Raw genomic sequence first — 14,556 nt, forward strand, 5'->3', positions numbered from 1 at the left:
AGGAGATCAGTGTTACAGGGAGGATCAGTTAGCCTCTTGTGCTGGTATTACAATGTGAGAAAGATGGGTAGTGAGTTAACTTAAAAGGTGAAAAAAGAACATTGTGAGTTAAAAGGTGACACAAAATGGATATATAAATTTCATGCTCTGTGATATCATTTTGTAACATCCCTATGGAATGGAATGTTCTTGCATTAATTAAATAAAACATAAAACTTAAATAATAAAAAAACAACCAACCAACCAACCCATGCTTGATTTTCTTTGGGAGGAAAATTCTTCCTTATTTGGAAGTTCTGAGTGGAGAATAAACACAACCATTAATACCCCGCTTGAAGGCATAAATTGGTAAATAGTTGAGATATGAAAAAGATTTAATACTCATAATACAATATTTTGTAATTTTTGGGGTATATTGAGTTCCTTGTTCTTTCCTGTGGTCTACAGAACACTGAAATCATATTCAATCAATGAACAATTTAATTTGGAAATTCTGCCATCTTGTATGGCCGTTATATAATCTGAGACAGCTTTTTCTTTATTTTCTAAACAATTGATAGAAGCTTAGGGGAATGGGCTGTAAAAGCTTTTAAAGATAAAAAAAGAATAAAATAAAAATGTTTGTACTAAGATTTGGTCTCATATTATGATAGATTTGGGGCATTTTAATTGATTTTTAACTGTTCATCTCCAAGGTACTAATTTGGGTTCTCAGTCTTATCACCAGTTTTCTTTTAACTTGTAGGAATTGAAAGTCTTTGAAAGCTATCCTATCTGTTTGAAATTAAATGCTATTATAGTGGAAAGACAGGTGGTTTCATCATGTAGAATTTGTTTCCTGGTGAAAAATAGAAGCAAACCAAAACTGAAACAGACTCTGGTTTCTAATTCTTTCACTCCCATAGCTCTTTCTATATTTTGAATGGTTAAAAGCAATTTTTTTGTTTGTTTTTGTTTTTTTTTTTGGTGCATTTGCTTGCTTGAGACCCTTTGCTTCTCATTCTTAGTTCTGTAGTCTTGAAAGTTACGGTTCTTCCTCTACTGCTGGGTTGATGCGACTCTTTAATGCTTGGTACTATCTTTGTAAATACTAAATGTGATATGTACCAAGCAACTGAAAACAAAAACCTCAGTCTTCTAGTCTGCTAAGAGTACAGGACTTCACATAACAAAAAAAACCTCACATTTTTACTTAGTGGGAACAAGTAAGACAATATTCCTATTGTCTGGGGAAATTCTGTCAGAGTGTTAGCTGGATAAGGTGGTTAGTCTTCCCCTTACAGTGATCTCTGCTTCGCTGGTGTAAGCTCAGGTCTATGACAGACATAGTAGGTTGTTACCACCTCCAGCCCCCCAGACCTTTTATCTACTTGTGAATCAGCTTTGGTACCATTCCAATTTTCAACTAGTGCATAACATTGGTTAAGTAAATACTCCAAATTGAAAACTGAACAGCTCAGGCTTTGGTTCAAGAGTGTAGAAAATATCTTTTTCTTGAAGGCAGCAATGTTCATTATAGCAAGGACAGTTGAAGCTGAGTTTTGGTTCATTATTCTTTTGAAACCTACAGTAACAGAATTTAATCGTAATGTTAGATGCTAACTCAGTTTCCTACCCAGCTTCTGCTAGAACTGGGTAGCAGAGGATCTCACAGATATAATCAATTTTGGGAAATTATGCCTTCTGTGTAGGTAGAACTGAGACCAAATACTGACAACTGGTAGGAGATGGCTTGATGAAGAGTTCTAAATGCAAAGTTCTCTCTATTATTAGTGTGTCTTACATGGTTTTGTACAGAGCTAAAAGTGTGGATTTGATAAGCTGTATAAGCAATGAAAATTAATTACAATGTATAATGTATTGTAATGCTGTTCAACTCCTTGACCTTTCCTTACCCAGATGAGCCCCGAATTTTTCATTTACTTTAAACTGTCACTAGTGCATGCTAGGCATTGAATTAGATTTGAACACCTATCCCACAGAAAAAGGGGAGTGGAGATATGAATTTTCAGCCATTTAGTATACAGAAAATTATATCCTGGGACTGTGTTCCCATCAGATAAAAAAATTAGAAAATTGACTTTTTAAAGAGGAAAGATAGGAAACGCAGATCCTATGTTTAAAACGGGGAATAGAGGTAGCCGTAGGTGGTATTTTCTCTATTTCCTCCCTGATACTCCCCGCATTAGCTTTAGTATTCAGCTTTCTGGACAGCATTTAGAAGAGGGATGCTCGCTGCCTTACCTGGTTTCTCAGTCCTTAAACCTGAAGGTACTTTCAAGAATTCTCGGTCACTGCCTGCCTCATAGGAAGAACCTTGAGACGTGTCAGATGCAGTACAAGGAATAACTGTTGTTTCATTTTTTGTGTTTATCATCTAGTTTTCATGATTGTAGCAATTTGCTTGACTAAATGAAAATGTAATGTTTCTGCCATTGCCTGGTGTGAAACGTGAGTCTTGCTCAAAGTAATAAACCTAGAGTGGATATGTAGGGATAGTGAACTGAGTTAAAACTGTGTGCTTGCCTCCTCCCCATCTCCAATTAACCAGTAGTCTTAGTTAAGTTTGTGAGCATAATGTCTGCCTTGAATCTGCAAACCACAGCGTGCTTAGGAGAAATAATTCACCTCTGTAGGAACTCCCAATTTCCTGTCTTTTATCTAAGATGTTGTCACAGGCTTCCAGCGCAGGGCTGCCACCAAGAAATCATGTTACCTGTATGTGTAGAAGAATCCTTCTTCCTGGATCTGCCTCATATGCATATACCTTCAAAATAATATCTTTTAACTTTCATTTGAAGATTCTAGAGATAGTAATCAAATCTGAGAGCACTCTGGCTTCAAGATCACTGTTGCACTAATTATACTAGAAGAACCTTTTTTAATGTAAACTGATCTAAATAGATACGGTTTTGTGAAAGATTTGCAAAATAACTCTTTAGCTTTTGAGATTTTTAGCATCAAATGTATGACAAGTATGAAAGAACTGTAGCCTTATTTTCTCCCTTATTCTGATAAAGAAACTGACTCATTGTGATCCCTATGGCACTTACCACTAATGCAGTTCCTGGCATTGAAGGCAAAGTATGGTAGAAATTCTTTTCTGTAGAAAGTATGACTCTATCTTTTAAGGACTCTTTAGTAATTTCCCTTTTGTTCCTGTGCCAACTTGATGTTTGTCCATTCCAAAAGCTTTCCTATATTATTCAAAGGAAAATAAATGGTAACAGTAGTTGCCATAAATAAATAGGAATTACTGCAAAATAAATAAAGCTGTTAAATTTGGAAGAGCTGAAGAACAGAAACAACTACTGAATGTAATAAATATTTTGAGAGCTATTAATGGATCTCTGCAATTGAGGCAACACCTGGTGGTTGCCAACACCTGTGATGGTTGCTTCCAGTACCTATGACTGATAAGAAAAAAACCCTACTAAACTTCACAGAATCACAGAATGATTGAGGTTGGAAGAGACCCCTGGAGATCATCTAATCCACCCCCTCTTCCCCCCCCCCCCCCCCCCCCCGCCAGTGTCACCTAGAGCGTGTTAGATAGGTTTGTGTCCAGGCAGGTTTTGAGTATCTCCGTAGAAGGAGACTGCGTAATCTCTCTGCACAACCTTTTTCCAGGGCTCTGTCACTCTCACAGTAAAGTAGTTCTTCCTTCAGCTTGAACTTCCTGTGCTTCAGTTTGTGCCCATTGCCTCTCATCCTGTCACTGGGCACCACTGAAGAAGAGCGACCCCATCCTCGTGACACCCTCCCTTAAGGTACTTACACGCATTGATAAGATTCTCCCCTCAGTCTTCTCTTCCCCAGGCTGAAGAGGCCCAGCTCTCGCAGCTGTTCCTCACAGGGCAGGTGCTCCAGCCCTCTGAGCATCTTTGCAGCCCTACGCTGGACTCTCTCCAGTAGCTCCATGTCTCTCTTGTCCTTGGGAGCCCAGAACTGGACACAGTACTCGAGATGAGGCCTCAGCAGGGCTGAGTAGAGGGGCAGGATCACCTCGCTCTATCTGCTGGCAACACTCTTCCCAATGCACCCCAGGAGACCATTGGCCTTCTTGGCCACAAGGGCATGTTTCTGGCTCATGGTCAACTTGTCATCCACCAGCAATCCCAGGTCCTTCTCTGAAGTTTTATCTTTAGATAAAACTGTAGTAGGACAGATTATTAGTTTCCATAACCTGGGAGAATCATTTAGGTTACATATGCTCTTTCTCACTTAGAATTTCCCCCAATATTCTAAAACTACTCTGTCTCATTTGTTGTGGTTTATTTCCTGGTCAAGCAAATGAAGGGGTTTTTTTGGTGCTAATTATCAAGTAGAAATTAAAGTGTTACCCTAAAATGAAAAGCCCCAGTTCATCCTAGTTTTCGTATTTTTCCTTAGTCTCAGAAGAATAGAAATATTTAGTTTGTTAAAAGTGGATATACTCCTTCCTTTTTAGCATTCAGACCAGAAGATGAAGACAGTAGATAATTAGTTTCACTTTCAGCTACCTTATGCTTAGAGGATTTACAGAATTTGTGCTTCTAGGTGTTACAGTCTCAATGCCCTTCTGAAAAAGTGCTCTTCATCAAATTGTTTGCATCTTTTCAGAAATTTGGCTATACTATGATTGTTTTGGCAGTGAGGCTATATTTTTTTTTATTCTTATTTGAATGTTTTGCCTCTCTTCAGAACTATTGGGAAAGAGGCTTTTTTAAAAAAAAAAAAAATGGGGGGGTGGAGGACTTTAGTTTTCCCCTGAAATTTGGCAGTATCAAAACGTGCTGAGATATTCCATTTAAAATTGCATGATACTATGATATTTCCAGAACTACAGTGTTTTATTTCATTTTGGGTAATGTTCAAGGAAGGGAAATCAGAAGTAATTGTGTGTAGGCCCAGCAATAGAATAAAGTTTGCTAGAAAATTCCTGGTTGGGCATTATGGGCATGGCATATGATATAGCTGTTATAAAGTCTTGACACCTGTGACTGCATCTGAATAATTCCATGCTACAGAGAAGGCATATAACATTAAAGCAGCCGCAGAAGTAAGCTGTGCATCCACCATCGGTAATCCTAGGTGAGACCTGTTTAAGATGGGAACTGTATGCCTTGAAAGTGGTTTTGTGAAGACTTGCTAGGATGGAACATTACTTAGGCAGAATTTGCTTGTTGTCTTTGATCTAAACAGACGAAAATCCTTTACAAAGACTAATATCAAAGATGTTCTGCAGAAGAATATCTTTGTAATAAGATTTACTAAATTAGACTGGCAGACTTGCAGTATTTGGACTTACAGAGGTTGACCTCGTACTGTAGTTTTTCTGAGACAACTGAGGATATTATTTTCATTTTCTGGGTAGGTATACTGAGATGGAGAGAAATTAAGTGTTTTTCCCCATGAGCAGAAAAAAATCAATGGTAAAAATCAATATATAACAACTGCTGATTACTGCCAAAACTGCTGAATCATACTTCTCTTCTTAGTATATATCTGCATTTGTGGTTACATAGGTTAAATCTTTTTTTGGAAAAATTACAGTTTGGATTGTGACGAAATCACAAAGTTAAGGTAGTAACTGAATTGTCCATCTTGCCTGAGAGCAGTATTCGAAGCACAGAGAATGTGCAAAATCTTAGATAATACACGTACAGTATATGGTGTCAGAGAATCTGTTCATATTAAGACCATCCTGGAAAATACTCTCCACTGTAACTAACCCTGGTTCAGCTCTCTTTAGGACCCCTCTAACAGACGTTGATTGTATCGGCCTTTGAATCCTTTTTTTAAACACCTTGCTGCATAATCTTTTTGAGGGTTGAATTTAACTGATAGAGTTACTGATGGTAATGGTAGCATCTGAAACACGATAGCTCTGTGTTGCTTGTCTTGGCAGATAAGAAGAACATACATTCATGCTGTAGGGAGAGAGACTGAGGCATTTTCTTGTAACAGCATAACGATTCTGTATTGTGGATATCTCCATGTCCATATCACTCCAGACTTTTAATGTATAAATTTTTTAAGATCTTCAGAACTGTCGTCAGTCCAGGGCAGGTCACCAATACCCTTTTAAGTACCATTCAGAGGTGAGGGAGGTAATTTAAGCTTCTCACATTCGTTCCTCTAAAGGAAGCAAGAAGAATTGTCATTGACTGGGAAGACAAGACGATATAAAAGAAATAAAACTCAGTAGTTCTGGCAATGGTTTCTTCTATTATATATAAGATGATTGATCAAGAAGGTCTAGAAGGGATTGGATAGATGTCTTAGGTGAAGTAATACATTACTATCTGATTTTTTCCCCTGTAAATATATTTTAATTATGACAGTATTATCAGTTATGTCATTCTTTGCACATTATTTTATTTAAAGGAAGAAACATTTGGAGAATTTATTTTTTGTGGCTGTAAAGTAACAGTTGACTTATGAGTGTATAATACCTAGAGTGTGAGATAGGAAAAACTGCTATTCAGAAACTAAGGAAGAGACGAATAGTTTCCATTGGTGGCTGTAGTGCAACCCTTGCTATTTACTGCTCTGCCTCAGCTTTGAGACTTACATGTGCTTTTTGCTGGTCTTAGAATTTCTCAAAAGTTGATTGATTTGCTGCTCTGGAAAGTAATTTATGAAAATGTTACTAGTACCTTTTGATAAATGGTTAGTTATCAACTCATACAACCCAATATTGGTATTTGAACAAACTGGAAATAATTGTTAAATTTTTGATACTTTCACAATTTAAAAACTCAGGCATCTAATATTTAAAATCAAGATACTGGAGAAAAAAAGATTAGGAGTTCTGATATATACCTTTTTTTAAGGAGTGAGGTGAACAGGACTTGATTCCTATGCAGAATAAAAACTGACATAAATAGATGGATTAAGAAACTGTGCCATGTGTCACTTCGTACCAACTTGAAATTCCTTTTGATACCTTCTAGAAACACAGTCAATTGAAATAAAACAAAAACTTTCAAAATGATGTTTGTCATGGATCTGTATTCATTTTGCAGATGCCCAGTTAAGTAATCAGAGAGTTTATTTCTGATAATGACAGTCTTGTTATGTTTCTGTTCTTCTTTGACAGCCACGAGCTGTTGCTGGTTTTCGAGGAACGGTACGGTATGCATCAATCAATGCTCACAGAAACAGAGTGAGTGTCTGAATTTGTATCATATCCATCTTACTTTATTATTAGCTGAAAACAGTCAGTAAGATATCTGACATCCATTTCCTTTTTTGTATTTGTATATATGAGAATGTATGTGACTATATATATATGTATTCTTTTATGCTTATTTATGTAAAAATTTATGCTTCTAAATTTAGGGAAAAGATAGCATTTACAGTAGTTGAGAGTAAAATGGTTCAGTGGTTCTTGCAGTAGAAATAGTAGTTGTTTTAATACTTATCATTGATGTACAATTGTATCATAAGTTAATAAACTGAAAAGGTGAACTTACTGAGTTTTATAAAATACATAATCTCCAGTATGTCGTCTTAACATCATACACAAAAGAAATATGAATAAGCAGCTCTTACAGTATAAAGATTTTGTAATCTTATTTTAACACAATTCAATTTTTGTTTTTCTGTGTCTTTTAGTGGGTCACTGAATAGTTTTATTTCTGTTTTTACTTAAAACAATTGCTAGATTTAATGGTAAAAATGTATTTTACAGTTGTATTTATTTATATATATAAAGAGAGTAATTTAAATCTTCACAGCAATGAATAATCTAGTAAAGTCCTTTTTGTCTTACAGGTACCTGAAAGATGCATTTGAATAATACTTCTTTCTTTTTCACAGGAAATGGGACGGCATGATGACCTCTGGTCCCTATTTTACATGTTGGTAGAGTTTGTGGTTGGACAACTGCCTTGGAGAAAAATAAAAGATAAGGTAAACATAGAAGTGAAACCAAAGAGGATGAAGAAGGTTCACTTCAGAACTGCAGGCAAATGCTATGATAAAGATTGCATCCAAGAATGACATTTTACATTTTACCATGTTTTGCAGTGTTTTCTGGTTTCTCCTCTTCTCAGTGTTAATGGCGTCAAATGCAATCAAGTTTTACAAACTATCTTAGTGGGAAGGTAGACTATACTTTTAGTTTTTGCAGATGTTTTATAGAGCAAATGTAAGTGTATATATGTCACTTACTCCATATTCCTCTTTTCAGATAAGTACTTTTTGCTGTTACCTATCACACATCTAGAATTTCTTTTCCATTTTGAGAATTTGTAAAAGAGCAGTTCTAGTTGCTGTTCAGCAAAAGTGAATCAGTTAATATGTGGTAGTGCTTTTGACTGAATGTTATAGGTGATCAATGTGAAGAAACAATATCTAATGGCCTATTTTTATAACTTCTTTCAGCTTCTATTGAAATTATAATGAGACAATGATAACCTCTGGTGTAGTTTATACATTCATAGATGACAGTGAAATATATATGTAACTTCTGTTCTAACAGTCTTGATTTAATGATCTACATAAACAAAAATATTGAAGTATACTGGGATGACCAAATGTATGCCAAAAATTGACTGAACTTCTCACGATGCAACAAGACATTTTTTTTCTTTAAAACGTACTTTTTTAGGAGTGTTGGATAGTCCTTAATAACAGTCAGCATGCAAACACAAAAGAAAAATAAACAGGCTTAGCATTAAATATTGAATTTGAAGTTTATATGTTACTTTGCAGATGTACTGAGGACAATGATAGAAGCTCTTATCTTGCTATATGCTGAAGAATTGCCTTCCTCGGTACTATCTAGTGTAATGCACGCACCCAACGTTCTGGTTAGAGTTGTATTGAATGGCTGTGAGATACAGTATGAATATGTGGTAGCAAAGAATGAAGGTGTGGTAATACCTGTTTTTGTATATAATCTACTTGTAGGAGCAAGTGGGATCCATTAAAGAAAGATATGAGCACAGGCTTATGTTGAAACATCTCCCTCAAGAATTCAACATCTTTCTGGATCACATTTCTAATTTAGATTACTTTACAAAACCTGATTACCAGGTAAACATTTTTATATTTTTTTTATTTCTGATTTTTAAATAACAGAGTTTTATGCTGTTTTGTCTTGAATTTCTTCTGATTTCATTGTATTCTTAAGAATAATTATGGAGTGTACCAACATAAAGTTATTTTAGTGACCATCCAGTGCTGCGGGAATTTTGCAGTTTAAAGATCTTTTTTTCCTTCTTTTTTCCATTTTGGAAGGATAAGGCAGTTAAGTCTATATTTCTATATTTAAGTTTCTCTATTTAAGGCTCTGTTGAGTACTTCTTGAATTAAGTTGATCAGATTGCTTTCTCACTGATAATGACCCTGGCAATTTTCCAGAATCTTAAACTCAGCACCAACAATGTGTATACATGCAGAGAGCAATGAATTGCAGCCATGCTAGGTTCTTAATACTGAAGTGTTGCCTAGAGAGATTATAAACACTAGAAAACTGGATAGTCATTTTCTTTCATTTAAGAGAGAAAGATGGTGTTGTTTGAAGAGGTCAGAAGGTGTTTTACTTTCAGTGGTCATTTAAGCTCTAGTCTCTCTTAGTATTTATTGTAAGAACACTTTTTATTTCTTGGATAAGTATCGTTCTTTGTTCATAATTATACATAGGCACCAAGCAAGCATGTAAAAGGTTGGTGTCCCTGCTTTGAAGAGTGTATGGTCTTTTTAGACCGTATAGTACACAGACCTAGAATCCAAAGTTTGATTTGTCAAAGTAAGATGTGTTTACTTTATTCAGTTATTTATGCACACATTGTCTCAGCCTCTCCGCTGCATTTGTATTTCCATTATAGCAGAAATTGTACTAGAAGTTTAAAGGACATTGACCTTAATGATAACTTCAGAGAGAGTGCTGAAGGTGTACAGGAAGAATAGAATAAAGGAAGCTTATGTATGGGACAGAGAATGACCTATGGATTTATGCACAGTTTAGCAGGGTCTCAGAACTAACTGGGACAGAATTGGAAGGGTTTTGAGAGTAAGGATAAAATGGATAAGATCACATCAAACGCAGAAAATTATCTAAATTGCTTATATACTTTAGAGTTGGAAGAGGATATGTGTTTTTAAAGGGGTCAGAGAAGAAAAATATTCAGTATCGTAGATGGGAGGTAAGAATGAAAACTGGAATTTTCGCTTTTAGGAAAAAAGGTCTTACTGAGTAAGAGAAAACTTGATATGGACTCAGCCTTCCTGCTAGTGACTGCAATGTGGCAAAGTTTTTCCAAAGCTAGAGGAAAATAGATGCGATTTCAACACAAATTGTTCTGTTTTTTTTTTTTTTTTTTTTTTTTTTTTTTCACTGAATAACATCAGGGAGGAAAACTTACAATTTGTCCTATCTGTGGAATGGATGTTAGCATTGTATAAGCTAAATGACACATTCCTTTAAATGACAGAAACATATAAATTAACAAGTCAGTACCCTCCCTACATACTCCTGATTCATTTTTCTGGTTTCAGATGGTGTCACCTAATGTACGTTTTTTCATCCTTCTCTGTTAGATTCTTTTCTGCAGCCACTTAGTCATGCCTGTCTGTGCGTACGTGTTACTCTCTTTTTAAGGAAGACTGTGATTAGTGAATCTCCTGCACTTCTCTGTATGCACTGCTGTCTAAATTCCCTTCTAAAATGCTGCACACACAAATGCCAACTTGTTTCTCTGCCTCTCTTTACTGCTAGAAGCAAAGGGGTTTTTTAATTTGTTTTAGGTTTTTACAGTCTAGAAGTTTGCAAATCTTATCTTTGAAACTTTGAAAAATGGCAAATCTGAAATGGTTAAAGTAACCAATCGTATAAATACCTTCTTCTGCCTTTTCTTAAGGAAAATTATTGTCAGTCAAAATCTTAAGGAGTACACACATGTTAAAATATTAGAGGAGGATATATCTAAATTGCTTTACCTTTCTCTTATACAGAAACAAAGCTTATTATTTTTTTTTCTTTATCTTTAGCTTCTCATGTCTGTGTTTGACAACAGCATGAAAACGTTTGGAGTTATTGAAAGTGACCCTTTTGACTGGGAGAAGAGTGGAACTGATGGCTCTCTGACAACAACAACAACTTCAACTACACCTCAGTTACACACTCGTCTTACTCCAGCTGCAATTGGGTATGCGTGCACATTTTCTGTGTTCACCTAAAAAAGCAACTATAGGGCACCAAAGGAAAGTTATGTATATGCAGGATGTTGAATAAACAGGAGAGTGGAGGACTGAGAATAATTGAAGAATTTCCCTTTTGGGGGTTCCTGTTTACACTGTTCTTAAAAATGAGCACTTAAGTTTATAGCAATAAAGAATGATAGCTCAGGACACTGTATATACATTCTCATTTGCTAGTCAATCATTTGCTAAACTATGAAGAATTTTGCGAATTCAACTGATGCATGTTAAGTTGAATGGACTGGAAATAACCCCTTTGTCTTCCATAAGCTTTGCAATAAGCCATTAGCTGCAGCTTTCTTGTAACTTTGAAAAATAAATGGATCTTTATGGGAAATTTGGAAATAGATTTTTTTGAGTTGTTTGTTATAGGTATAAAAAATGATTTTATACCTATTTGATACTTAGTGGGGTCTTTGAGACCTTCTGTAATTAAAGAAGCTGGAAGAGATGCGGTGTTTAATAATACTCATCTCAGGAGACTGGAGAACATAATAGGTGTACATGAATGAGGAGGAAGAGCTTGTGCCTTATTTAGGCCTTGCATAGATTACCTTTCTATCCAAGAGTTAAAGGGTAGTGATGTGAAAGTTTGACAGTGTAGCAAGGCTGAAAAATTCTAGGATTTCATATTATTATTAGATCCCCACTATTTTAAGGTGATTTAAAAAAAAAGATTGAATGAAATGTCAGTTAAGACCTTAACTAGTGTAATGTTTTGTAGATGTGTGACCTCACTGAAGTGGACAGGGATTTTGCATATCATTCAGTCTTGTTATCACACCAAGCACTAGAGTAATTGATAGTTTTGACTGGAATTACTAATTTTGGTGTCCATAAAGGAATGGTTATTAATTGATGACCTGACATTCACCTTGGAGGAATAGCACTGCTTCAGTTTTAGCTACTGCTACGACACTGGGACTACAGAACTTTAATATTCATTAAGACGTGATGTATTGTTAGAGTTATGTTTATGTGTTTGATTATCAATAATTGGATCAGAAATGACACTTCGATAAGAATAGTGAAAAACTGTACTATATCTGTGCTATATAGTCCTCAAACTCTATGTTTTCTTATTCTACAAAATTTTGAGAATATATTAGCGAAGTTGCCATTAATCTTTTTGAAAGGATTTTCTTTTTTTTTTACCTTTTGAAATGCAAAGAGCAGCCTTTGCTTGGCCTAAGCATGTTCTTCTGAGACTGCTTCTCAGTGGCTGAATGATTATGTGAAAAAAGAACTGTGAAGCTTTGTAAATAATTGGTAAATAAACAGCCTTGCTTATCTGTTCAGCTTACTTCTATACATCGTAATAATTAAGAAATCACAAATCTGCCCAAATAGCCTGGGATATTTATCAAGCAAAAGAGCCTTGTTGATTTCAGGAGTAAAACTTTCGTTAGGGTCTTTATAATCTATTCATATTCCAGAAACTACCAGGAGGAGAATGTTCTCTCCAGTTGCAAGAAATTATTATATGCTGATACAAAGTGATTTTTGGATTTCATTTTAAAAAAATACAGAGAGTTTCTACGTAACTGTGTTCAGTAATTTTTTCATCCAAAGATGGAAGGAAATTAAACAAGAATTAGATTTTAAATATTTTATTATTATTATTATATAACATTGGTTATATGGCTGAATTAAGGATATAGAAATTGTTAAGCCCCAGAATTAGCTTTTAAATTAAATGTTTTACAAGATTTGTCTTTCTAAAGAAATTTGCTTTTTTGTATTTTTTTTCCTATTTAGTTAAGTGGAAAATCATTTCAATAAGCATAGCAGAGTCTCTCTACTTCTTTTGTAGAATTGCTAATGCCACCCCCATCCCAGGAGATTTGCTGCGGGAAAACACAGATGAAGTGTTTCCTGATGAACAACTCAGTGATGGAGAGAATGGTATTCCAGTTGGTGTCTCACCAGAGAAACTACCTGGGTCCCCTGGGCATCAGCGTCCTCAGGAAAAAGATGTCTGGGAAGAAATGGATGCAAACAGGAACAAAATAAAACTAGGGATCTGTAAGGTATTTATAAATTTTCCTTGGGAAGACCCTCTCTGAACAGTGTCCTATCCTCAAGATGCGCATATGACAAAACTAATAATATGGTTGTGCTAGTATTGATTGACCAAAATGGATAAGAAAACAAGGCTTATGGCAGAGCTAACATATTTTATGAGAGCATTTCATATACTGGGAAAAGCAGACAGGCTTATGGACTTGATGTCACTTGATGATGATTCTTCAGACATGTTGATCTCTGCTTAGTGAATGAAGAGATTTTCTGCATTTTTGCCTCCATAGAAATTAACTAATGAATATATGGAAACAAGTTTCACATTTTTCTCCAGTAAACAGGTTGAGATTGGTATTTAGTTCATACAGTGTTTTTGTCTCCACAATATGTAATACCTTTGTACTGATCAGTGGTCCAAAGAGGTTCATGGGCTAATCTTCAGAAGAGAATATTACTTAATTTCAATAGTCTCCGAGGAGAGAGGCCATCGTTGTGGTCTCTCCCTCAATCATTATTGTTATACTCATTCATAATCACATTTCATATTCAGGCACAATCACTAGATTTCTATTTCTTGTATGTGAAAATGTTAGCAAGAGCTGAAGAGGGATGCATTATTGAAATGTTCTTTAGTTAAGAGGGCTGTCTAATTTTGAGGCTGATACTTTTTTGTTTGCTAGAAGAATTGTGGGAGAGAGTAAAGCATGATACCTATTTTCAGATGTGCTTTGTTTGTTTGTTGTTTTTACCAAAAGGGAAGAAAGCGAATTGCTCTAGTTTAAAGAATTGTAATTTTTTATTTGTTACACCTATTGAAACTAAAGATGAGCATGATTTCCCAGCTCTAAATCATGTCCAGTTAGTATACAAAGTGAAATGCAACCAGACTGAAACGTTGTTCTGTATCACAGAAACAACTAGTACATTTGATATAGTAGATTTAAGATTTAGTGTTGAGTTACATGCTCCAGAGAATCATAAAGATGACTCAACATGAAAGTTAACTTCCTTTTAATAAGAGCTCTCGACCGACTGCAAAGCAGTTGAAGATACTACGAAGTACCTGGTTTCAGAGTACTATGGAGGAGTATTTCAGAGATGAAATGTGAGAAATCAGTGTAAATTTAAGTGTTTTACTGTGTTTTTGAGACTCTCATTCTTAGACCTACCCAAAACTACTGTAGTATTGACACTTTTTATCTCTTTAGATTTATACTGAAGAGTATATTTAAACTGGCTTAAGTATGGCATGCACTTAAGGACTGTTCTGAATATGAATGGGCTTATCACTGCCTAAAAACTGATAGTGTTCACTAAATATTACTATATGTTCCTTTCATT

At 35.3% G+C, this 14,556-nt stretch overlaps 1 protein-coding gene across 2 annotated transcripts in view; it reads left to right on the plus strand.

The window, feature by feature from the left end:
• The window catches only part of TTBK2 (tau tubulin kinase 2), a 100,559-nt gene that overhangs the window by 61,532 nt on the left and 24,471 nt on the right, over window positions 1–14,556 (plus strand). For both annotated transcript variants that reach the window (XM_062577620.1, XM_062577621.1), the window contains exons 7-11: window positions 7,085–7,150; window positions 7,807–7,899; window positions 8,902–9,027; window positions 10,984–11,141; window positions 13,007–13,223. In XM_062577620.1, the coding sequence (XP_062433604.1) occupies window positions 7,085–7,150; window positions 7,807–7,899; window positions 8,902–9,027; window positions 10,984–11,141; window positions 13,007–13,223 (660 nt within the window). The remainder of the gene's footprint in view (window positions 1–7,084; window positions 7,151–7,806; window positions 7,900–8,901; window positions 9,028–10,983; window positions 11,142–13,006; window positions 13,224–14,556) is intronic.

Source organism: Rhea pennata, chromosome 5 (assembly GCF_028389875.1).
Source record: "Rhea pennata isolate bPtePen1 chromosome 5, bPtePen1.pri, whole genome shotgun sequence".
Lineage (NCBI taxonomy): Eukaryota > Metazoa > Chordata > Aves > Rheiformes > Rheidae > Rhea > Rhea pennata.